A 25352-nucleotide genomic window follows, 5' to 3' on the forward strand; every position below is an offset into this window, starting at 1 on the left:
CGGTGGATGCTGCCATCTCATGTGTGAATAAATCACTAACTTGCCCGGTAGAAAACATTCAAATGTTTAAGGACCCGGTTGATAAACGTTTGGAGACTCTTTTAAAAGCTTCCTTTGCTACGGCAGGGGCAGTGGTACAGCCAGCAGTTGCTGCTATCGGAATCTGTCAAGCTTTAAAGGACCAGACTAAACAGATGCTTAAGGACATCCCTGCCCAGCAGGCAGAGGAGCTATCTGATATACCCAGAGCTCTATGCTTTGCGGTGGATGCTATAAAGGACTCTATTCAGCAAGCGTCTCGTTTATCACTATTTTTAGTGCATATGAGAAGACTCTTATGGTTAAAAAACTGGGCGGCCGAGCCCCCGTGCAAAAAGCTTTTGGCAGGTTTTCCCTTCCATGGAGGGCGACTCTTCGGAGAAGATCTGGATAAATACATTCAGACTATTTCGAGTGGTAAAAGTACGCTTTTACCAGTCAAAAAGAAGTTTCGGGGGCCTACATGTAAAAGGCAGCTTTCCCCGGCTTCGGGGCCCTCAAATTCCAGGCAGTACCGACGGCCTCCTGTACGATCAAACTTTAACAGCAAATCGCAGGGACAGGCCTCTGGCGGCAAGAAACCTTGGTATCGCAAACCAGCTAAGCCAGCCCCTAAGTCTGCCTTATGAAGAGGCGCCCCCACCCATGAGGGTGGGGGGAAGGCTTCACCTCTTTGCAGAGGTTTGGGAAGCCAACATCCCCGACGAATGGGTCCGGTCTACTGTGGCCGCAGGTTACAGACTAGAGTTTCTAAAAATCCCTCCTCCTCATTACCAGGAGTCAAGAGTACCAGGCGACCCTGTGAAAAAAGCCGCATTGATAGCGGCATTGAATCATCTGCTATGCCAAAAAGTGATAGTAGAAGTACCAGTCCGGGAACAGGGATTGGGGTTCTACTCCAACCTGTTTATCATTCCAAAGCCCAACGGCGATGTCAGGCCAATTTTGGACTTAAAGGGAGTGAATGCGTACCTAAAGGTCCGCTCATTCCGGATGGAAACTATTCGGTCAGCTGTCGCCGTGCTCCAGAAGGACGACTTTATGGCGTCCATAGACATAAAGGATGCTTACCTTCATGTGCCAATTTTTCAGCCACATCAAGTATTTCTACGCTTCTCGGTGGCTCAACGTCATTTCCAATTTATGGCGCTCCCTTTCGGGTTGGCTACGGCCCCCCGGGTATTCACGAAGGTCCTAGCCCCAATCCTAGCCAATCTAAGGACCCAAGGAGTCACGGTCTTGGCTTACCTGGACGACCTCTTGGTTGTAGACCACTCGTCTCCTGGCCTGGAGCGAGCAGTGGCCCTCACAGTTCAGTACCTCGAAAGGTTCGGCTGGGTCCTAAATCGAGACAAGTCAGCATTCCTGCCCACAAGGCAGCTGGAATATCTCGGCATGAGATTGGATACAGAACAACAAAAGGTGTTCCTACCCCTATTAAAGGTCAAGGCCATCAAAGAGCTAATACAAATAGTTCTAAGAAAGAAAAGGCCAACTGTTCGCCTATGTATGCGACTACTAGGCAAGATGGTGGCCACATTCGAGGCGGTTCCGTACGCTCAGAGCCACACTCGCATCCTGCAGGCAGCCATCCTGTCAGCATGGAGCAAGAGGCCTCAGGCCTTAGAAATTCCTTTGCCACTCTCACCAAGAGTGCGGCAAAGTCTATCTTGGTGGTTAAACCCTCAGAATCTCCTGAAGGGAAAGACTTTCAGTCCTGTGACCTGGAAAATAGTAACCACAGACGCCAGCCTGTTTGGCTGGGGAGCAATGTTGGAGGGTTGCACTCGCCAGGGCACTTGGGCAGCAGCAGAGAAGCAGTTGCCCATCAATATCTTGGAGCTCAGAGCTGCTCGACTAGCCCTCAAGGCTTGGACGTCCAAACTGCAGGGGTTCCCGGTGAGAATACAATCGGACAATGCCACGGCGGTGGCATACATAAATCACCAAGGGGGAACCAAGAGTCAAGCCGCTCAGAGAGAAGTGAGCTTGATTTTCTTGTGGGCAGAAGCCCATGTGCCCTGCATATCGGCTATATTCATTCCCGGAGTGGACAACCTACAGGCGGACTTCTTAAGTCGCCAGACTCTGTTGCCGGGGGAGTGGTCTCTGCATCCACAGGTCTTTCAGACACTCTGCCAGAAATGGGGAGTGCCGGACGTGGATATCATGGCATCGAGACTGAACAAGAAGCTAGACAGGTTCATGTCCCGCACAAGGGATCCCAGGGCCTGCGGAACCGATGCGTTAGTTTGCCCTTGGCATCAGTTCAAACTTCTTTATGCATTTCCCCCGCTCCAGTTACTACCCCGCCTGCTGCGCAGGATCAGGGTGGAGCACATACCAGTCATCCTGGTAGCTCCAGCATGGCCCAGAAGGGCATGGTACTCACTAATCCTAAAGATGGTAGTGGGAGACCCTTGGACTCTTCCTCTACGGCCAGACCTGCTATCGCAAGGTCCGATCCTCCACCCTGCCTTACGGCATCTAAATTTGACGGCCTGGAGGCTGAATCCCTGATTCTCAGGGGTAGAGGTCTGTCTCAGAAAGTAATCTCTACCCTAATCAGAGCCAGGAAACCGGTCTCTAGGGTGATTTATTACAGGGTCTGGAAGGCCTATGTAGGCTGGTGTGAGTCCAAGCGATGGCTTTCTCGCAAGTTTACCATCGATAGAGTATTAAGTTTTCTCCAGCTAGGAGTGGATAAAGGACTGGCATTAAGCACAATCAAAGGACAGATTTCAGCTTTGTCAGTGTGGTTTCAGCGGCCGCTGGCCACCCACTCGCTAGTTAAGACCTTCCTTCAAGGGGTCTTACGTATTAATCCTCCAGTTAAATCCCCGCTTTGTCCGTGGGATTTAAATCTTGTTCTGTCAAGTTTACAGAAACAACCGTTTGAGCCGTTGGCTGAAATTCCTTTGGTTTTACTGACAAGGAAGTTAGTATTTTTGGTCGCCATAGTTTCCGCAAGAAGAGTATCGGAACTGGCGGCCTTATCCTGTAAGGAACCATATCTTATTTTTCATAAGGACAAGGTCGTTCTCCGCCCTCATCCTTCCTTCCTACCAAAGGTTATATCCAGTTTTCATCTAAACCAGGATTTGGTATTACCATCCTTCTTCCCTAAACCTACTTCCAGAAAGGAAGGGTTGCTGCATACCTTGGATATTGTCAGGGCCATGAAGGCCTATCTTAAAGCTACAGAGAAGATCCGGAAAACAGATGTGTTGTTCATTTTACCGGATGGGCCCAAGAAGGGGCAGGCAGCTGCAAAATCCACCATCTCGAGATGGATTAAACAGTTAATCACTCAGGCCTACGGCTTGAAAGGGTTGCCTCCTCCGTTATCATTAAAGGCTCATTCTACTAGAGCCATGGGCGCCTCCTGGGCAGCACACCACCAGATCTCTATGGCTCAAGTTTGCAAGGCGGCAACCTGGTCTTCTGTCCACACGTTTACAAAATTCTACCAGTTGGACGTAAGAAGGAATACTGATACAGCCTTTGGGCAGGCAGTGCTGCAGGCTGCAGTTTGAGACCCTCGGATTCCGGGGGGCTCCCTTTTGAGTTAAATTAAAAAATTTATTTTTTCTCAACTAAGTTGGATTTATTATGATTTGAGTATATCTCTAAATTAAATCCTTTTGTCTTGGGAAGATGTTCTCCCTCCCCTCATTGTAAGCATTGCTTTGGGACATCCCACATAGTAATGAATATGCCGCTCTGTGTCCCGTGATGTACGAGAAAGAAAAAGGGATTTTTAATACAGCTTACCTGTAAAATCCTTTTCTTGGAGTACATCACGGGACACAGAGCTCCCACCCCTCTTTTGGGGACCATTTTTTGGGAGGCATACTGCTTGCTACAAAACTGAGGTACTCCTCCTATGGGAGGGGGTTATATAGGGAGGGGCACTTCCTGTTTGAGATTGCCAGTGTCCATCACCTGAAGGTACTCCATATAACCCACATAGTAATGAATATGCCGCTCTGTGTCCCGTGATGTACTCCAAGAAAAGGATTTTACAGGTAAGCTGTATTAAAAATCCCTTTATTTTTGGTCGCCATAGTTTCCGCAAGAAGAGTATCGGAACTGGCGGCCTTATCCTGTAAGGAACCATATCTTATTTTTCATAAGGACAGGGTCGTTCTCCGCCCTCATCCTTCCTTCCTACCGAAGGTTGTATCCAGTTTTCATTTGAACCAGGATTTGGTATTACCATCCTTCTTCCCTAAACCTACTTCCAGAAAGGAAGGGTTGCTGCATACCTTGGATATCGTCAGGGCCATGAAGGCCTATCTTAAAGCTACAAAGAAGATCCGGAAAACAGATGTGCTGTTCATATTACCGGATGGGCCCAAGAAGGGGCAGGCAGCTGCAAAGTCCACCATTTCTAGGTGGATTAAGCAATTAATCACTCAGGCCTACGGCTTGAAAGGGTTGCCTCCTCCAGTATCATTAAAGGCTCATTCTACTAGGGCCATGGGCGCCTCCTGGGCAGCACACCACCAGATCTCTATGGCTCAAGTTTGCAAGGCGGCAACCTGGTCTTCTGTCCACACGTTTACAAAATTCTACCAGTTGGACGTAAGAAGGAAGTCTGATACAGCCTTTGGGCAGGCAGTGCTGCAGGCTGCAGTTTGAGACCCTCGGATTCCGGGGGCTCCTCTTTTTTGAGTTAAATTTAAAATTTAAGATTATTTTTCTCAACTAAGTTGGATTTATTATGATTTGAGTATTTCTCTAAATTAAATCCTTTTGTCTTGGAGATGTTCTCCCTCCCCTCATTGTAAGCATTGCTTTGGGACATCCCATATAGTAATGAATATGCCGCTCTGTGTCCCGTGATGTACGATAAAGAAAAAGGGATTTTTAATACAGCTTACCTGTAAAATCCTTTTCTTGGAGTACATCACGGGACACAGAGCTCCCACCCCTCTTATGGGGACCATTTTGGGAGGCATACTGCTTGCTACAAAACTGAGGTACTCCTCCTATGGGAGGGGGTTATATAGGGAGGGGCACTTCCTGTTTGAGATTGCCAGTGTCAACACCTGAAGGTACTCCATATAACCCATATAGTAATGAATATGCCGCTCTGTGTCCCGTGATGTACTCCAAGAAAAGGATTTTACAGGTAAGCTGTATTAAAAATCCCTTTTTCCAGCTTCCCCACCCCCTGCCCTATGATTTTTTTATTTATTTTTTCAATAAAAAAGACGTATACAGGCCAGAAAAGAAGCATAAACCAAAATTATAAAAAAAAAAAAAAAATCGCATATTTTATTAAAGTATCACACTTTTAAAACCACTTCAGCCCCGGAAGGATTTACCCCCTTCCTGATCAGAGCATTTTTTTAACTGCGTCGCTTTTGCTGACAATTGCGCGGTCGTGCGACGTTCTACCCAAACAAAATTGACGTCCTTTTTTCCCCCCACAAATAGAGCTTTCTTTTGGTGGTATTTGATCACCTATGCGTTTTTTTTTTTTTGCGCTTTAAACAAAAGAAGCATCAGTTTTGAAGATTTTTTTTTTTTAACTGTTTGCTATAATAAATATCCCCCAAAAATGTATATAAAAAAACGAATTTCTTCCACAGTTTAGGCCGATATGTATTCTTCTACATATTTTTGGTAAAAAAAATCCAAATAAGTGTAGAGTGATTGGTTTGCGCAAAAGTTATAGTGTCTACAAAATAGGGGATGGATTTATGACATTTTTATAATATTTTTTTTTTTTACTAGTAATGGCGGCGATCTGCGATTTTTATTGGGACTGCAACATTATGGCGGGCTTTGACTAGGCCACTCCAAAACCAAAATTTTGCTTTGCTTTGTTTGAACCATTTGGAGGTGGGCATGCTGTTGTGCTTCGGATCATTGTCCTGCTGCATAACTCAAATGCAGCTTGAAGTCAGGAACTGATGACCGGACATTCTGCTTTAGGATTTTCTGGTAGAGCTCAGAATTCTTGGTTCCATCAGTTATGGCAAGTCATCCAGGTCCTAAAGCTGCAAAGCAGCCCCAGACCATTCCCCTACCACCACCATGTCTCACTGTTGGTATGATGATCTTGTTATGAAGTTTGGGTACAGCGTTGCATTAACGCGTAATTGTCATTCAAAATGTGACAGAGCTGAAAATTGGCCCGGGCAATGGGAGGGAAAGTGCCCGATATTGAAGTGGATAGTGAACGTTGGGGCACACAAACACAATATAATACCCCATTGTTTGTTAACCACTTAAGGACCCCTTCACGCCGATATACGTCGGCAGAAGGGCACGGCTGGGCACAAGCACGTACCTGTACGTGTCTCTTTAAGGCCCAGCTGTGGGGTCGTGAGCGCGCTGCCGCCGGCATGCCCGCGACCCTGTCCGAAACTCCGTGACCGCGCTCGCGGACCTGATCGCCGCTGGTGTCCCACGAACGGTCACAGGAGCTGAAGAACGGGGAGAGGCGTGTAAACACGCCTTCCCCGTTCTTCACTGTGGCAATGTCAGCGATCGTCTGTTCCCTGATATAGCGAACGACGATCGCTGAAGTCACACGTACAGCTCCGCCCCCCTACAGTTAAAAACACACATGAGGTCGCACTTAACCCCTTCAGCGCCGCCTAGTGGTTTACTCCTAAACTGCAATTGTAATTTTCACAGTAATCTGCATTTTTATAGCACTTTTCGCTGTGAAAATGACAATGGTCCCAAAAATGTGTCAAAAGTGTCCGATGTGTCCGCCATAATGTCGCAGTCACGAAAAAAATCGCTAATCGCCGCCATTTGTAGTAAAAAAAATAATATTAATAAAAATGCCATAAAACTATGCCCTATTTTGTAAACGCTATAAATTTTGCACAAAGCAATCGATAAACGCTTATTGCAATTATTTTTTACCAAAAATAGGTAGAAGAATTCTGATCGGCCTAAACTGAGGAAAAATAATGTTTTTTTTTTATATCTTTTTTTTAGGGATATTTATTATAACAAAAAGTAAAAAATATAGATTTTTTTTCTAAATTGTCACTCTATTTTTGTTTATAGCGCAAAAAATAAAAATTGCAGAGATGATCAAATACCACCAAAAGAAAGCTCTATTTGTGGGGGAAAAAAGGACGCCAATTTTGTTTGGGAGCCACATCGCACGACCGCGTAATTGTCGGTTGAAGCGACGCAGTGCCGAATCGCAAAAACTGGTCAGGTCCTTAACCTGCATAATCAGGGGTGGACTGGGACAAAAATTTGGCCCTGGACTTCATCCAGACCGGCCCACTTAATTTTTGCAAACACCGTAAACTATACGCAATTGTCGGCGGTAAAAATAGCGGCGTTTTACCGGCGACGCTATGGGCGGCTCAGTGTGAAAGGGGTCCAATACATCAGTTACTATGACCAGTGGCAGTGCATTTACTCCCGTCCCCCCACCATGCTGCATATTAAAAAAAAAAATCACAGACACATACACTGACCCCCCCCCCCCTCCTGACACAAACACTGCCCCCCCCCTCCTGACACACACAGTGACCCCCCCCCCCCCTGACACAAACACTGTCCCTCCTCCTGACACATACACTGCCCCCCCCCTCCTGACACAAACACTGCCCCCCCCTCCTGACACAAACACTGCCCCCCCCTCCTGACACATACACTGACCCCCGCCCCTCCTGACACAAACACTGTCCCCCCCCTCCTGACACAAACACTGTCCCCCCCCCTCCTGACACAAACACTGTCCCCCCTCCTGACACATACACTGACCCCCGCCCCCTCCTGACACAAACACTGTCCCCCCCTCCTGACACATACACTGTCCCCCCTCCTGACACATACACTGACCCCCGCCCCCTCCTGACACAAACACTGTCCCCCCCCCCTCCTGACACATACACTGACCCCCGCCCCCTCCTGACACAAACACTGACCCCCCCCCCTCCTGACACAAACACTGTCCCTCCTCCTGACACATACACTGACCCCCCCCCCTCCTGACACAAACACTGTCCCCCCCTCCTGACACATACACTGACCCCCCCCTCCTGACACAAACACTGCCCCCCCCTCCTGACACAAACACTGCCCCCCCCTCCTGACACAAACACTGTCCCCCCTCCTGACACAAACACTGTCCCCCCCCTCCCTCCTTACACATATACTGACCCCCCCTCCCTCCTTACACATATACTGACCCCCCCCTCCCTCCTTACACATATACTGACCCCCCCTCCCTCCTTACACATATACTGACCCCCCCTCCCTCCTTACACATATACTGACCCCCCCCTCCTTACACATATACTGACCCCCCCTTCCTTACACATATACTGATCCCCCCCCCTCCTTACACATATACTGATCCCCCCCTCCTTACACATATACTGACCCCCCCCCCTCCATACACATATACTGACCCCCCCTCCTTACACATACACTGATCCCCCCCCCCCTCCTTACACATATACTGACCCCCCCCCTCCATACACATATACTGACCCCCCCCTCCTTACACATACACTGATCCCCCCCCTCCTTACACATATACTGAGCCCCCCCTCCTTACACATATACTGATCCCCCCCTCCTTACACATATACTGATCCCCCCCTCCTTACACATATACTGATCCCCCCCCCTCCTTACACATATACTGATCCCCCCCTCCTTACACATATACTGACCCCCCCCTCCATACACATATACTGACCCCCCCCCCCTCCTTACACATACACTGATCCCCCCCTCCTTACACATATACTGATCCCCCCCCCCCTCCTTACACATATACTGATCCCCCCCTCCTTACACATATACTGATCCCCCCCCCTCCTTACACATATACTGATCCCCCCCTCCTTACACATATACTGACCCCCCCCCCCTCCATACACATATACTGATCCCCACCCTCCTTACACATATACTGATCCCCCCCCCTCCTTACACATATACTGATCCCCCCCCTCCTTACACATATACTGACCCCCCCCCCCCTCCTTACACATACACTGACACCCACTTCCTTTTACAGCTCCCTTTATGTCAGTGCCCCCTCCCTTACCTTACACACGCTTCGCAAGAGGATGCGAAGCGTCCAAGCAGAAGGCGGGAGCTGTTTAACTTTTCATGTAACAGACAGACGATTGGTTGCTAGGACCGCCCCTAGCAACAAATCACAAGCTTGAAAAGTTAGACAGCTCTGTCTTCTGCTCGGACAGTCTGGACAGGGGGAGGAGGAGTTACACGGGAGAGAAGAGGACACACAGGCAGGATGTTCAACAGGTTCACTGTTGTCACCCTGCACATGCACTCCATGCACCCCCTCCAGCAGCGATACTCTGCAGCCTGCACTGGAACCGTGCAGGTGCAGTAGTTGCAACGGGTGCGGCCACCACCTTCCTCCCAGCCAGCAGTCAGATTCTGCAGCCGCACGACCCAATACCAATGTGCGGTGCCCCTTCGTCCAGTACATAGCAAACACTGCCTGTATACATTCTGACTGTCAGAGTGTATACAGGCAGTGTTTGCAAATGTACTGGACGAAGGGGCCCCGCACATTGGTATCGGGGCGTGCGGCTGCAGTGAGAGTGGAGCTGTCAAATCTAAGCAATGATGTCGGGGATGGGGGTGCCCCCGCCCGCATATTGGCCCCGCCCATCCCCGACATCAGTGCTTCGTTTTGACAGCTCCACTCTCACTGCGGCCGCACGCCCCCCGCTTGCCCACCAATCACTGGATGTTTACACTAAGGGCGAGACTCCCGGCTTTTTGAGGACCCACTCGGGGCTCTAGCCATCCCCTCCCGACGCCCCTGAGTGACAACTGGCCCACTGAGCCATCGGCCCACCGGGAAACTCCCGGTAGTCCCGATGGCCAGTCCAACCCTGTGCATAATGGTCCGGGTCTTAAGTGGTTAAAATATAAAATATGATGTTACGCCCGAGTAGGTCAGGTAAGTCAAAGTGCTTCTCCTCTAGACAAAATGAGCAGTAAACCTTTGTAGTGTGGACACTACTGCAAGGGAAAATAAAAAAAAAAAATCTGCAGGAGCCTGACATTGCACCTTTGATCCGATGATCGCGGGTGCAATGCTCTGCAGGCTGCAGGTGATCTTATCCTTTAAATGGTAGATAAAATGTAAAATAAAGCTGGAGATAGTTGATGGAGCATTTAGATTTGCTGTGGGTTTAAGTCCCTTGTCGGATAATTCAGGTGAATGGCAGGATCACTGCAATGGAGTTAGATTTTGCTTTGTGTGTTTGCTGTGAACTGGAATAATAATGTCCGCCATCCTGTGTTTCAGACAAAGCACCATCACTTTTCAGGCCTTTTCCGAGACTAATCGCCGCCTGTGGATTGAAGCGATGGATGGTAAAGAGCCGGTGAGTATCGTCTGCTGTGGTTGGAGTGACCTCTACTGCTGAATCATTAAACTGCAGCCTGTAAACCTTCACCAGCCGCACTAGAGAAATGAAGGGCCTTTGTAACTGCAAAGTGCAAAACAACATCATGCTACTATGTAACAAATCAGCCTTACGCCTGTCGTATCTAATGGATATCTATGCGTAACTGATTCTAAGGATCAGTCGCAATGATACGACGGCCCAGATTAGGACTTACGACAGCGCACATGGCGTTGTGCCGTCGTAAGTCCTTTGAGAATCTGGGACTGTATGTTTTTTTTAGCAGAGACCCTAGGAAATAAAATGGCGGTCAACTTTTTATGTCGCACGGTATTTGCACAGCAATTTTTCAAACGCAATTTTTTTGGGGGAAACAACTGGTTAATGAATTGGGACAAAGGGCGAATAGGGACAGGAGGACAATGGGACTTTGAATGAAATACAGCACTTGGCTTGGATGAGACAATCAATACATAATAAATAGCTTGTTTATTCATTACAGACTAGAGCATCATGCATATAATGACATTCCTGTTAACATCAATAAATATAGTACAAGATAAAATAAAACACGATTGATAAATCACAATAGAGATCATACGCATCAGGAGCTAATTAGGGACACCTATAATATAGAATTCTTTAATGGTAATTCAAACAGGAAGAGAGGGAACAATAACTATAATCCTAACACTCTTACCTGAAGATAAATTGAATAGGAGGGTTACTGCCAATGTTAAGAATTAAAAATGCCTAGGAGGGTATAAGAGACCCCCCTAGGCATTAAAAAAAAGTCGTTGGCCCATTTTTTTTTAATATAATGTGTAAGATGTTACGCCGAGTAAATAGATATCTAACATGTGACGCTTTAAAATTGCGCACACTTGTGGAATGGCGCCAGACTTTGGTACTTAAAAATCTCCATAGGTGACGTTTTAATTTTTTTTACAGGCTACATGTTTAGCGTTACAGAGAGGGGGTCTTGGGCTGGAATTGTTAATCTCGCTCTAATGCATGCGGCAATACCTCATATGTGTGTGCGCGACTTGCGCAAGCTTTAAATTCGTTTTTTTGGGGGGGTTTTATTCCTTATTTTACTTTTATTTTTACACTTTCTCTTTACATTTTTTTTATATCGCTTTTGTTCCTATTACAAGGAATGTAAACCTCCCTTGTAATAGGAATAGTGCATGACAGGTCCTCTTTATAGAAAGATCTGGGTCATTGAAGGAGTTCTCCAAGCTAAAACGTTTAACCCCCGCTGTGCCCGGGCTGTAAAACTATACAAAATAAACTTTCACTTACCTGCCTACGATCCCCCGTTGTTCGGATATCGCCGTCCCGTTCTCCGGTCCCGGTCTGTTCCACTTCCTGCGGGTCGGTGACTCACAGTGCGCTCAGCCTATCAGCGGACGCGACGGGACATTGCTGCGGCCGCTGATAGGCTGAGCGCACTGTGAGTCACCGACCCGCAGGAAGTGGAACAGACCGGGACCGGAGAACGGGACGGCGATATCCGAACAACGGGGGATCGTAGGCAGGTAAGTGAAAGTTTATTTTGTATAGTTTTACAGCCCGGGCACAGCGGGGGTTAAAAGTTTTAGCTTGGAGAACTCATTTAAGTCCCCAGATCTCTCCAGGCTTGAAAGATCGAGATCCAGAAAAATAAACTGTCTCTGCATTTCCAGCCGTGTCCCCGGCTTTGTTTACTTTCGACGACCTGGTAGTGACTTAATAATGTAGCGTCCAGGCCTCCAAAGGTCATAGAGATGACCGGGGACCATCTGGTCACCAGAAATTTTCTATGCGCAACTTACGGCGGTGACCAAATCGTTATCCGGCTCGCTGAGCCGGTAGAAGCGCCAGAGGGCGGTGGGAGGGGATGTCCCCTCCCACCACCAGGAAGAACTATCAAGCAGCTGTACTGCCGCTATGATTGTTCTTAGGGTGCAGTGATTCGCTGGCTGAAAAAGATGACATCTGGATGATGCCTGTAGCTGCACCCATCATGATACTGATTTGCCGTATCTGTCTTGTTTATATCTTTCTCTACAGATCTATCACAGTCCAATTACAAAGCGTGATGAAAGTGAGTACAATGTTTCGATTGCTGTATAAGCGCACATATACAATATTATAATGTCAATTTAATGGGAATCTGTAGACATAACTGGAGTGATCACAATTATGCTCAAACTTCGTAATCGTCACCTTCTGTTACCCACACATTCTTTCCTGTGGCCCCCCAGGGGCCACAAATACTTAAATGCTGCTATATAGAAATAGTGACCAGAACTTGTGGTTGCCTTCTCCAGCCCCCTTCTGTGCTTTATTGTGTTCCCTTCACTGTGATAGGTAGCCCTACTAGCCAATAGGGAGGTGTGTAGGGGGAAAGTGACAGCAAACAACCATTATTATGATTATTATACAGGATATATATAGCGTTAATGCCACATACACACGAGAAACCCGACGGGAAAACCAAGGACCGGCTTGGACCCTTTTTCCCCGTCTACACGCGGCCGGTTTTCCCGACATGATTTCTCTTGGTCGAGAAAACCGGCCGTATGTAGGCTCCATCGCAGTGTTTCCCTATGAGAAAACTGCAGAGGGAAAAAACGCAATGAGAAAAATTAAAACAGGTTCTAAATTTTCTCGTCGTGATTCTCTGGTTTTCTCGTCGGGAAAACTGCTGGAGAGCCTACACATGACCGTTTTCCCGACAAGAAAACTGATCATGTGTACGCGGCTTAAGAGTTTGCGCAGCGCTTTACTACATGAGGGAAAACCGTACAGTTACAATACAGGAGAGATCAGAGGGCCCTGCTTGCAGTCTAGATGGGAGGGTCACGTGGAACAAAAGGTAATGGCTGTGGGGGGTGATCTGATGGAGCAAATAAAAATACAGTTGTTAGGTGGGGGTAGGATAGGCTTCTCTAAAGAGGAGGGTTTTCAGGGATCGTCTAAAACCGGGATCCTCAAACTACGGCCCTCCAGCTGTTGTAGAACTAAACATCCCATGAGGCATTGTAACACACTGACATTCACAGACATGACTAGGGCATGATGGGAATTGTAGTTCCTGAACAACTAGAGGGCCGTAGTTTGAAGACCCCTGGTCTAAAAGCTAATAGAGTAGGAGATAATCAGACAGATTGGGGTAGGGAGTTCCATAGGATTGGAGAGGCTCTGGAAAAGTCCTGGATGCGAGCATGGGAGGAGGTGACGAGGGAGCTAGAGAGCAGGAGGTCTTGGGAGGAACGAAGAGAACGAGTAGGTTGGTATTTTGAGACTAGGTTAGTGATGTAGCTGGGGGCAGAGTTGTGTATGACTTTGTAAGTAGTTGGTAATTTGAATCTAATTGGTTGGGTGCAGGGATTGGCAGAGACGAGTAGCGGAGACGAGTGCGGTTTGGAAGGTGGATGAGTCTGGCAGCAGCCTTCATGATGGATTGAAGGGGGGATAGACTATGTAGGGGTAAGCCAATGAGGAGGGAGTTGCAGTAGTCGAGGTGAGAGATGACCAGGGAGTGAATTAAGAGCTTTGTTGTGTCATTGGTTAAAAAGGGGCGTATTTTGGAGATGTTGCGGAGGCAAGATTTGGACAGTGATTGGACGTGGGGCTTTAAGGATAGTTCAGAGTCCAGGACTACACCTAGGACCTTGGCTTGCAGGGATGGGATGATAGTTGTGCCATCAATTTTGACAGATTAGGAGAAGGGGCACATGGGGGAGGAAAAATTATAAATTCAGATTTGGATAGATTGAGTTTGAGGAAGTGGTGTGACATCCAGACTGATTTATCTATTAGTGATACGTGAGGAGACGGAGGGAGTGAGGGGTGATCTACAATAATTCAGAAAAGGCTTCATCCATCTGGAGGTTGACAGTATGGACAGACATTAGTTATGAAATGTCCAGTACAATGGCCAAATGTGCCAATTTGTGGTCACTGTACAATAGACATTATTTTTTTCTTTTAAAGGTGAGCTACCAAAAAGTGTAATTCACGGTGATCTAGTTACTACATGTATAGGTACCCTAAGACTAAAAAGTGGGAGGGCTTATGATGGGGACAAGTTTGGTATATACTGCATTTTTATTACAACACCAATTCCAAAAAAAAGTTGGGGCGCTGTGTAAAATCAACAGATTGTATTGTTATCATAAACCCGGATTTTATTCTCAATAGGAAACCTATCAAATGTTAAACTGAGAAAATGTACAATACCATTTTAAGAAACAAAAATAGTCATTTTGAAACTGATGGCAGCAACACATCTCAAAAAAGTTGGGCCATGTTTAGCACTGTGTAGCATCCCCTTTTAACAACACTTTGTAAATGTCTGGGCACTGCGGACATGAATGTCCCATTCTTGCCTAATATTGGATTCTAACTGCTCAACAGTCCATGGTCTTTTCTGCACCAAATCTTCTCAATTGGTGAAAGATCTGGACTGCAGGCAGGCCGGTTAACCACTTAAGACCCGGACCTTTATGCAGGTAAAGGACCTGGCCAGTTTTTGCGATTCGGCACTGCATCGCTTTAACTGACAATTGCGCGGTCGTGCGATGTGGCTCCCAAACAAAATTGGCGCCCTTTTTTTCCCCACAAATAGAGCTTTCTTTTGGAGGTATTTGATCACCTCTGCGATTTTTTATTTTTTGCGCTATAAACAAAAATAGAACGCAATTTTTTTTAAAAAATTCAATATTTTTTACTTTTTGCTGTAATAAATATCCCCCAAAAACATATAAAAAAACTTATTTTTTCCCCTCAGTTTAGGCCGATACGTATTCTTCTACCTATTTTTGGTCAAAAAAATCGCAAGAAGCGTTTATCGATTGGTTTGCGTAACATTTATAGCGTTTACAAAATAGGGGATAGTTTTATTGCATTTTTTTTTACTACTAATGGCGGCGATCAGCGATTTTTTTTTCGTGACTGCGACATTATGGCGGACACATCGGACAATTTTGACACCTTTTTGGGACCATTGTCATTTTCACAGCAAAAAATGCTAAAAAAATGCATTGTTTACTGTGAAAATGACAATTGCAGTTTGGGATTTAACCACTAGGGGGCGCTGTAGGGGTTATGTGTGACCTCATATGTTTTTCTAACTGTAGGGGGGCGGGGCTGGACGTGTGACGTCATTGATCGTGTTTCCCTATATCAGGGAACACACGATCAATGAAGCTGCCACTGTGAAGAACGGGGAAGCTGTGTTTACACACAGCTCTCCCCGTTCTTCGGGCTCCGGGGACCGATCGCGGGGCTCCAGCGGCGATCGTGTCCCGCGGTCACGGAGCTTCGGTCCTTAAGTGGTTAAGCACCCGAAATCTTCTACTACGAAGCCATGCCGTTGTCATTGATGCAGTATGCGGTTTAGCATTGTCCTGCTAAAGTATGCAAGGCCTTCCCTGAAAAAAGTCGTCTGTAAGGGAACAAATTTTGCTCTAAAACCTGGATGTATCTTTCAGCATTGGTGCCTTTCCAGATGTACAAGCTGCTCATTCCATACGCACCAATGCACCCCCATACCATCAGAGACGCAGGGTTTTAAACTGAGTGCTGATAAGAAACCGGAAGGTCCCTCTCCTCTTCGGTCTGGAGGATGTAGTGCATATAGTTGCCAAAAAAAAAATTAAAATTTCGATTAGTCTGACCACAGAACAGTTTTTTCCTCTTTGCAACAGACCATTTTAAATGAGCTTTGGCCCAGAGAACAGTTTTCCACTTTGCAACAGACCATTTTAAAGCGGAGGTTCACCCTAAAACAATTATATACCATCACATCCAGCATACTGCCGACATGTACAGTATGCTGTTTTTTTTTTTTTTTTTTTTCGCTGTACTTACCGTTTAATCGTTCTTTTTCTTTTCAGACTCCCGCGGGGAATAGGCGTTCCTATGAAGAGGCGTAGATGATTGACGTGCGGCTAAGGCGCGTCACGCGTTCCGAAAATAGCCGAACTAGGACTCGGCTATATACGGCGCCTGCGCAGTCAGCTCCTAGTCTGTGCGCAGGCGCCGTATAGAGCCGAGTCCCAGTCCGTGACGCGCCTTAGCCGCACGTCAATCATCTACGCCTCTTCATAGGAATGCCTATTCCCCGCGGGAGTCTGAAAAGAAAAAGAACGATTAAACGGTAAGAACAGCGGGGAAAAAAACAGCATACTGTACATGTCGGCAGTATGCTGGATGGGATGGTATATAATTGTTTTAGGGTAAACCTCTGCTTTAAATGAGCTTTGGCCCAGAGAAGATGGTGACGTTTCAGGATCATGTTTAGATATGGCTTTTTTTTTTTGCATGATAGCGCTTTACCTTGCATTTTTGGATGACACAGTGAACCGTGTTCACATAGTGATTTTTGGAAGTATTCCTGAGTCTGTGCAGTGATGTCCATCACCAAATCATGTTTTTAATGCAGTGTCATCTGAGGGCCCTAATCACAGGCATCAAATATTGTGTTTTGGCCTTGTCCCTGGCACGCAGAGATATCGCCATTACTCCAATACTATTTCTACACGTACTGTAACTGACCATATATTTAAAGCCTTTGCAATTTTGCATTGAAGAACAACGCCAAAATTGTTTTTTTTTTAAACGCAGCTTTTCAAAGATTGGTGAACCTCTGCCCATCCTTACTTCTGATATATTCTGACTCTCTAAGATGCTCTTTTTATACTCGGTCATGTTACTGACCTGTTGTCAAATTGGTTGCCAAATGTTCTTCCAGCTCTTCCTTGTTGGTACCATTTAGTTTGATGCCTTTTTTGTTCCCCTGTCCCAACTTTTTTTTTGAGACGTGTTGCTGCCATCAACTTCAAAATGTACTTTTTTTATTTTTTCCTAAAATGGTAAATTCTCTCAGTTTAAACCTTTGTTTTTTTTTTTTTATATATTTTTTTGAGAATAAAATATAGGTTTGTAAATTTGGTGCATTCTGTTTTTTTGTAGATTTTATACAGTGCCCCAACTTTTTTGGTGTTGTACCTTCTTTACCCCAAAATAGCAAATATCAGCCTCTTGCAATCCCTTTACAGCAGAGTTTAGAGTGGCCAAGGGAGAAGTGTGACAAGGATCCAATCCATTCATGGGCTGATGAGGATCATGCTGATAGCAGAGAGATGAGCTGATCACTGTGCTGCTTCTCCTTCACTCTTTAATCACAGGCTGGAGGAGAGTCTGTGACGGCCTGGGCTCAGAGGAAGTGAGTTAAATGATGCACTAAATGCACTAGTGAATATAGGTACTAATTATTCTTATTTAGGGTCATGTGACATTAGCAATCCCATCACTTGCAGAACTGGACAGCAACAGGATCAAAAGAGAGCATGTGCCTACTTCTACAGTGTTGCTCCCTTGTTGACTGAAACCCTGCAGAATATTGCATGCCAGTGACGTGGCAGAGCAATAACTCACTGGTAGGGTCGTTGAGGTAGTAATAACAGAAACGAGAGACAGATCCTATTGTTGGCAATTTTCTTTAAAGCGGAGGTTTCACAGATTTTATTTTATTTTTTAAAAGCTACAAATACGGCAGCTGCTGACTTTTAAAAAAATTGACACTTACCTGTCCAGCGCGCCCGCGATGTCAGCAGCCGAGGCTGAGCAATCGCTCGGTCCTCGGCTGCTTCCGCCGCCATCCTCGGTGAGGGAATCAGGAAGTGAAGCCTTGTGGCTTCACTGCCCAATTCCCTACTGCGCATGCGCGAGGATCGCGGCACGACCGTCACTGGTCCCCTCTCTCTCTTGGGAACAGGGTTTCCCATAAGACGGGGGGGGGGTGACAGGCTGGATTCCCCGCGGGGTTCAGAACCCGGAAGTGGTGCAAATACCTCCCCCTGAAAGTGACACCGGAGGGGGGGAGGGATCCAAAAAGCGGAGGTGCACCTTTTGTGTGAACCTCTGCTTTAAGCAACAGGAATGCGCCTTTGACATGTCTCTTAAAAACCTAATACATTCATCCTGTATGTTTATTATGAATTAAACTGCTTGATCGGTGTGTCAATATCTGACCAACCTTTTTCCCATTTCTAGTGGAATTGAACGAAGTTGGGTTCCGTTTTGTCCGAAAGTGCATTAATGCTGTAGAATCTACAGGTATGGAGCGTAATTTTAACTTTCTCTATTTTCTTTTTTGTATTACTAACTTTTGCTTACCAAAATTAAGACTTGTACTATATGACCAAAAGTTTGTGGACACCTACCATCGCACCTATATGATCTTAAAGGAAATCCACTTCCACTTCCAAAACTTTTTCTGGGGTAGGCTTTTCCTCAAGAATTTGGAGCGGGTCAGTGGGAAATGGGCCATTTGTAAGGTCAGTGTTTTGGTCCCCCCAGCAGGTGAAGGGGTCACCTGAGGTGCAGGGTCTAAGTAGCAGTTGGTCTTCACCAGAGTTTCTGATTGTGGAGCTGGACCCTAGTGGTCTGGGTTTACTTTGCTGCAAACTTCCACCAATTTGTAAATAAAAGGATCAGACCTACCAAGGGGATAAAAGGAACAGAGCGGCTATGGTGTGTGGAGACTGTAATATAGGTAGCAGGTAGGGGGGAAAGTCAAGCCCAGGCAGGGGTTAAGGCGGGCAGCAAGCGAGAGAGTATTGAGATCCACATGCTGGGGTTGAATCTGTGTAGCAATCAAGAGATCAGTCTGGCTTGGCAATGGTCAGGCATTCTCACAGGTAAGTATTGTAGCTCACAAGGGTAGTGGGTGATATGACAGAGCACCAGTCACTTCAAAGGCTGGTACTTAGATACCCTTCCTGGTTACAGGACATGCCAAATGCACTTACTGGGAACTCTGGCATTCCTGGCAGAGATTCTGCGAGTAGCATTGGAAGACGTGGTAGGCATTTTGTGAGCACCATTGGAAGTCTAGGCAGGGATTCTTTAAGTACTATTGGAAGTATTAGCAGGGATTCTGTGAGTACCATTGAAAGTCTTGCTAGGGATTCTGCGAGTACTATTGGAAGTCTTGGAAGGGATTCTGCGAGTACCATTGGAAGTCTTGGAAGGGATTCTGCGAGTACCATTGGAAGTCTTGGCAGGCATCCTGGGAGTACCATTGGAAGTCTTGGCAGGCATCCTGGGAGTACCATTGGAAGTCTTGGCAGGCATCCTGGGAGTACCATTGGAAGTCTTGGCAGGCATCCTGGGAGTACCATTGGAAGTCTTGGCAGGCATCCTGGGAGTACCATTGGAAGTCTTGGCAGGCATCCTGGGAGTACCATTGGAAGTCTTGGCAGGCATCCTGGGAGTACCATTGGAAGTCTTGGCAGGCATCCTGGGAGTACCATTGGAAGTCTTGGCAGGCATCCTGGGAGTACCATTGGAAGTCTTGGCAGGCATCCTGGGAGTACCATTGGAAGTCTTGGCAGGCATCCTGGGAGTACCATTGGAAGTCTTAGCAGGGATTCTGAGAGCACCATTGGAAGTCCATGCAGGGATTATGTGATTACCATTGGGTCCTGGCAAGGATTCTGGATGTCTGGAAAGGGATTTTGAGAATAGGAAGACCAGACAAGAATTCTGAGAGTACTGTAACAGGTACTGATGAATGAAAATACCTGGCTCTGTTCATCCAAAAGATGTTTAGTAGAGTTGGGGGTCAGGGCTCTGTGAAGGCCATTTGAGTTCCTCCACACCAAACTCATCCAAAACGTCTTTATGGAGCTGACTTTGTAGACAGGTGCACAGTCATGCTGGGACAGAAAAGGGTCTTTCCAAACTATTACTACAAGGTTGTAAGTGCACAATCATCTAAAATTTGGCCAAAAGTATTTTATAATTTGTCTAGAGCCACAATGCAGGAAGGGTTTTAGTAAATGTCCCACTTTATTTGTGTTTTTAATGTTTTAAAAATAAATTGAGACTTCTTTCTCTTGGAGTTGTATTTTGATGTCATTTTATTTACTTTTGTGGTTTCTTCAGATCACGTTGAGTTTACTTTAAGATCCACAGCTAGATCCTGCAAATGTTTTGCTATTAAAGTGTGTCTGAGTGATTGTCTTTGGGAGGTCTCGTAGCGATAAGATTTTATATAAATGCTCTGTTCTTTTCATGTGCAACAGAAAGAATGTTCACAATTCTTTTGGTATTCAAAATTTACAAATAAGCGGAGAACTGTAGGCAAGACACATCATCAGAATCCTCAGGCCGATGTTCAGCGCAAACAGCCAACCATGGCAGAGTCAGCAGACTGATGGCCAGATAAAGCACAGAGTTCGGGTTCCAGACAGTTAGGCTGGCTATAGATGGAATCGAATCCTGGCCAGTCCCTGCTGAACCGGCCAAGATTCCATACATCTATGGGCAGGCTGATTGTAGCCAAGTTTTATCGATCAACTTGGGTACAGCCAGCATGTTGGATTTTTAGCATGCGACTATTGCCAGCCGCTAGAAGTAATCAATGTGTTGTCCTGACAGGAATGGTTTCCTGTGCCCCGCCGGAGGAACACAAAAGCTCTACGGGAGGGAATCCTCTATCAACACCAACTGTGTTGATGTGGGAATCAAGCGATTTTTATTAGATTTTTCCTGCAACCCATGGTTGCAAAGAAGAAAATCCCATAATCTATGACAAAAGCAGAGATTGCAAACCCATGATCACACAGACATGAGTACAAACGCAATCCAAATAATTAGGGTTGTCCCGATACCGATACTAGTATCGGTATCGGGACCGATACCAAGCATTTGCCCGAGTACTTGTACTCAGGCAAATGCTCCCGATGCTTCACCCGATACTTGTACTGTCAGGGGTGATCAGTGCATGGGGAAGTTACAGGCACCAATCACCGCTATATAGTGTATTCCGGTGTGTATCCCGCCGTGTATTCCCTGCCGTGTATTCCCTGCCGTGTTTACCCTGCCGTGTATTCCCTGCCGTGTATTCCCTGCCGTGTATTCCCTGCCGTGTATTCCCTGCCGTGTATTCCCGCCGTGTATTCCTCCGTGTATCCCGCCATGTTTCTCTCCCCTTCCGTGCTCCTCCTCCACCCCCTGGAACTGACAGGATGGAGAGTGGGGTAGGAGCTGGTAAATCCAGCTCCTTACTGCTCCAAATGGACAGTCAGTGATCACTGACTCGGCCCATTCACATAACTGAAACATTGTAAACTGTGATAACAATGTTTCAGTTTATGAATGAAGAGAAGAAAAAAAAAATTATTGTAGAAAATAATAAAAAAATAAAAGAAAAAACACACTGACACAGTCCACCTCCCCCCCTTAAAAAAAAGAAAGCATTATAAATAAATAAAAAATTGTAAAAAAAAACATTGTAAAAAATTAAAAACAAATTGTTAAAGATAAAAAAAAAAAAAAAAAAAACTACTGACACATATGCTGCTGTCACATGAGATTAAAAAAAGTATTGGTATTCGGTATCGGCGAGTACTTGAAAAAAAGTATCGGTACTTGTACTCGGTCTTAAAAAAAGTGGTATCGGGACAACCCTACAAATAATCCTAAGGAGTCATTCAGGGCAATGTTTCTCAACTCCAGTCCTCAAGGCGCCCCAACAGGTCATGTTTTCAGGATTTCCCTCAGATGAAACGGCTGTGGTAATTACTAAGGCAGTGAAACTGATCAAATCACCTGTGCAAAATAATGGACAGCCTGAAAACATGACCTGTTGGGGTGCCTTGAGGACTGGAGTTGAGAGACACTGATCCAGGGCATGGGCAGGCAGAAACCAGACAGACCTGGTTAGGACATGAGCAGACAGGCTTTGGCTGAATGTCCAGCAGTCTATTTGGTCACCCGAAATTAAGACAGGTGTGCACAGCAAGCACCTGAGCTGCAGTGCCAGCAGATGGTGAAGGTTCAAGGCTCAATTGTGCATGTAGCATAACCATACGCAATAAAGTAAACTAAAATTGCAACTTGATGATTTGGGACTTGCCCTTCTCCTCTCTAGTTTCAGCCAGGGACACGCTGGTCTAATTCAAATATCCTACATAGAGCATATTATACCCCGTACAGGCTCCACAAGATGGCCCCCTTACACTCTCCAAAATGCTGGCGTTGCACGCTTAAAAATCGAGATTCTATTCACATCTTCTGGACCTGTCCGGCTATAATGCAATACTGGCATGCTGTTTGGGAAGTAATTGGCCACACAATGCAGATAACTGTACCATGTGAACCACAATACTGTCTGCTGGGATTGGTGGAGCAGCTGGCTGTGAGGGTGGCTAAGAGAAACCTGATTAGTCTCTTGCTATTCTTTGGCCGTAAGGCAATCACTATGTGTCGGAAGCATACCTCCCCTCCTACCGTTGACCTTCTGGATGTGGTTAATTAATAATAGTCTGCCTCTGTACAGAGCCACCTATACTAATAGAGGACAGGTCACAGGAGCCATTGTCTTGACGTACATATGCGTGAGCCGGTCCTTAAGCGGTTAAGATTTAAGAGGGGCCAGACTGTGGCCATTGAGAGTAGAAAAGGCCCCCGTTATTGGTGTCATTGGAAAAAATGGTGACCCGTCATTGGTGTCATTGGAAGGAATGGTGACCCGTCATTTGATGTCATTGGAAGGAATGGTGACCCGTCATTGGTGTCATTGGAAGGAATGGTGACCCGTCATTTGATGTCATTGGAAGGAATGGTGACCCATCATTGGTGTCATTGGAAGGAATGGTGACCTGTCATTGGAAGGAATGACCCATCATTGGAAGGAATGGTGACCCGTCATTGGTGTCATTGGAAGGAATGGTGACCCGTCATTGGTGTCATTGGTAGGAATGGTGACCCGTCATTTGTTTCATTGGAAGGAATGGTGACCCGTCATTGGAAGGAATGGTGACCCGTCATTTGTTTCATTGGAAGGAATGGTGACCCGTCATTGGTGTCATTGGTAGGAATGGTGACCCGTCATTTGTTTCATTGGAAGGAATGGTGACCCGTCATTGGAAGGAATGGTGACCCGTCATTTGTTTCATTGGAAGGAATGGTGACCCGTCATTGGTGTCATTGGAAGGAATGGTGACCCGTCATTGGTGTCATTGGAAGGAATGGTGACCCGTCATTTGTTTCATTGGAAGGAATGGTGACCCGTCATTTGTTTCATTGGAAGGAATGGTGACCCGTCATTTTTTTCATTGGAAGGAATGGTGACCCGTCATTGGAAGGAATGGTGACCCGTCATTTGTTTCATTGGAAGGAATGGTGACCCGTCATTGGAAGGAATGGTGACCCGTCATTGGTGTCATTGGAAGGAATGGTGACCCGTCATTTGTTTCATTGGAAGGAATGGTGACCCGTCATTTGTTTCATTGGAAGGAATGGTGACCCGTCATTTGTTTCATTGGAAGGAATGGTGACCCGTCATTTGTTTCATTGGAAGGAATGGTGACCCGTCATTTGTTTCATTGGGTGGAATAGTGCCCCTTCATTGTCAGTGGGAGGTGTTGTGCCCCATCTTTGGTGACCTTGTTATTGGTGTCCGTGAGGAAGTTGTGTCCCATTTTTATTAGTGGATAAAAATAGCGCCCCGAGGGATGGATAAAACCTAGCAAAGAGCCGCATCTGGTCCCCGGGCCACAGTTTAGAGACCACTGCTCTAGATGACCATTCTCAAAACCCCTCCCCCACCCAGCTCAGCAGGGGGCACCTACTTCACATGGTGTGCTGTGCTCTGAAGACTCCCCCTTAAGGATTGGGATGACAGGTGATTTTATCGCCTGCATTTTGCTGAGGTCACAACTGTTATATTGACACCATCATTAATCTGCCACTGTTCTCTTATAGGAATGACCACAGAAGGCGTGTACAGGACAGTGGGAAGCAACATCCAAGTGCAAAAGCTGCTGAATGCGTTTTTCGGTAAGGTCCTTGTGGCACCTGGATGGGCATTTCATTTCAACATATCACCATTAGCACTAAATGAAGTGATCGGCATTCTTAGGCTGCATTCACACCTGAGCGTTTTGTCGCCTGAAGCGCGACGCCCCAAAACGCTAGAGGGGGGAAAAAAATACATTATTCTCTATTGAGATGGTTCACATCTCCACTCCAAAACGCCTGACGCCGAACGCCTGAAACCCAAACAAGTTCTGGACCCTTTTTTGTCGCTCGAATTTGGGCGTTTTACATTGATGACCCTAGACCTGTAAAAAATCACGGTAAAAAAACGCTACGTTTTGTCGTGGCAAATCGCGGTAAAAAAAACGCCGCAAAGCGCTACTCTCAGGTGTGAATGCAGCCTTATGCTCATGGGCTGTAGCTCCAGAGACGTAACAGCTTGACATTTAACATTTTCTTTCTTTTTTTTTCTAGATGCCAAATGTCCTGGGAATATAGACTTGCAGAGCAGCGACTGCGACATCAAAACGGTTACTAGCGCTTTAAAGTTCTATCTCAGGTATCTGAACTATAAAGCTTGCAATTATTTTGTATTAAAGTGACATTAAACATTGGGCTCCATTCACAAAGCGGTATCTTACTGCGTCTGAATGTGCGATAAGATACCGCACATCGTCTTAAAAAAAAAAAAAAAAACTCATACCTGGACCACTACTTATTTACTGAATGCGTTTATTTTCTTATTAACTCGAGTTTTAATGCGTAATTTACCAAGCCTTTTTGGCTTTATGCGGTAAAGTCCGCATAAAGTACCCATAATGGTGAAATTTTCAGCAAAAACGTAATTTTTTAGAACCCGAAAAACAGTCGTGTGTACCTGGCATTATTGTTTATATATTTTTTTCCTTTTTATTGTGTTTTTTTTTTTTTTTTTTTTGCACTTTCCCTTAAAGGGGTTGTAAAGGCAACCCCTTTACAACCCCTTTGGATTAGAGGCCCCCGAACCCCCCCCTTTACTTTCCTGACCCCTCGAACGTCTCGGCCCGTCATCCCGGCTCATTCATTGGTTGATTGAAAGCATCGCAGCCATTGGCTTGC

General features: G+C 46.1%; 1 protein-coding gene across 3 annotated transcripts in view; it reads left to right on the forward strand.

The window, feature by feature from the left end:
* The window catches only part of OPHN1 (oligophrenin 1), a 234765-nt gene that overhangs the window by 132639 nt on the left and 76774 nt on the right, over positions 1–25352 (forward strand). For all 3 annotated transcript variants that reach the window (XM_040322901.1, XM_040322902.1, XM_040322903.1), the window contains 5 exons: positions 10331–10409; positions 12486–12519; positions 18480–18542; positions 24201–24275; positions 24729–24813. In XM_040322901.1, coding sequence (XP_040178835.1) covers positions 10331–10409; positions 12486–12519; positions 18480–18542; positions 24201–24275; positions 24729–24813 — 336 coding nt within the window. The remainder of the gene's footprint in view (positions 1–10330; positions 10410–12485; positions 12520–18479; positions 18543–24200; positions 24276–24728; positions 24814–25352) is intronic.

Source organism: Rana temporaria, chromosome 9 (genome assembly GCF_905171775.1).
Source record: "Rana temporaria chromosome 9, aRanTem1.1, whole genome shotgun sequence".
Taxonomy (NCBI): Eukaryota; Metazoa; Chordata; class Amphibia; order Anura; family Ranidae; genus Rana; species Rana temporaria.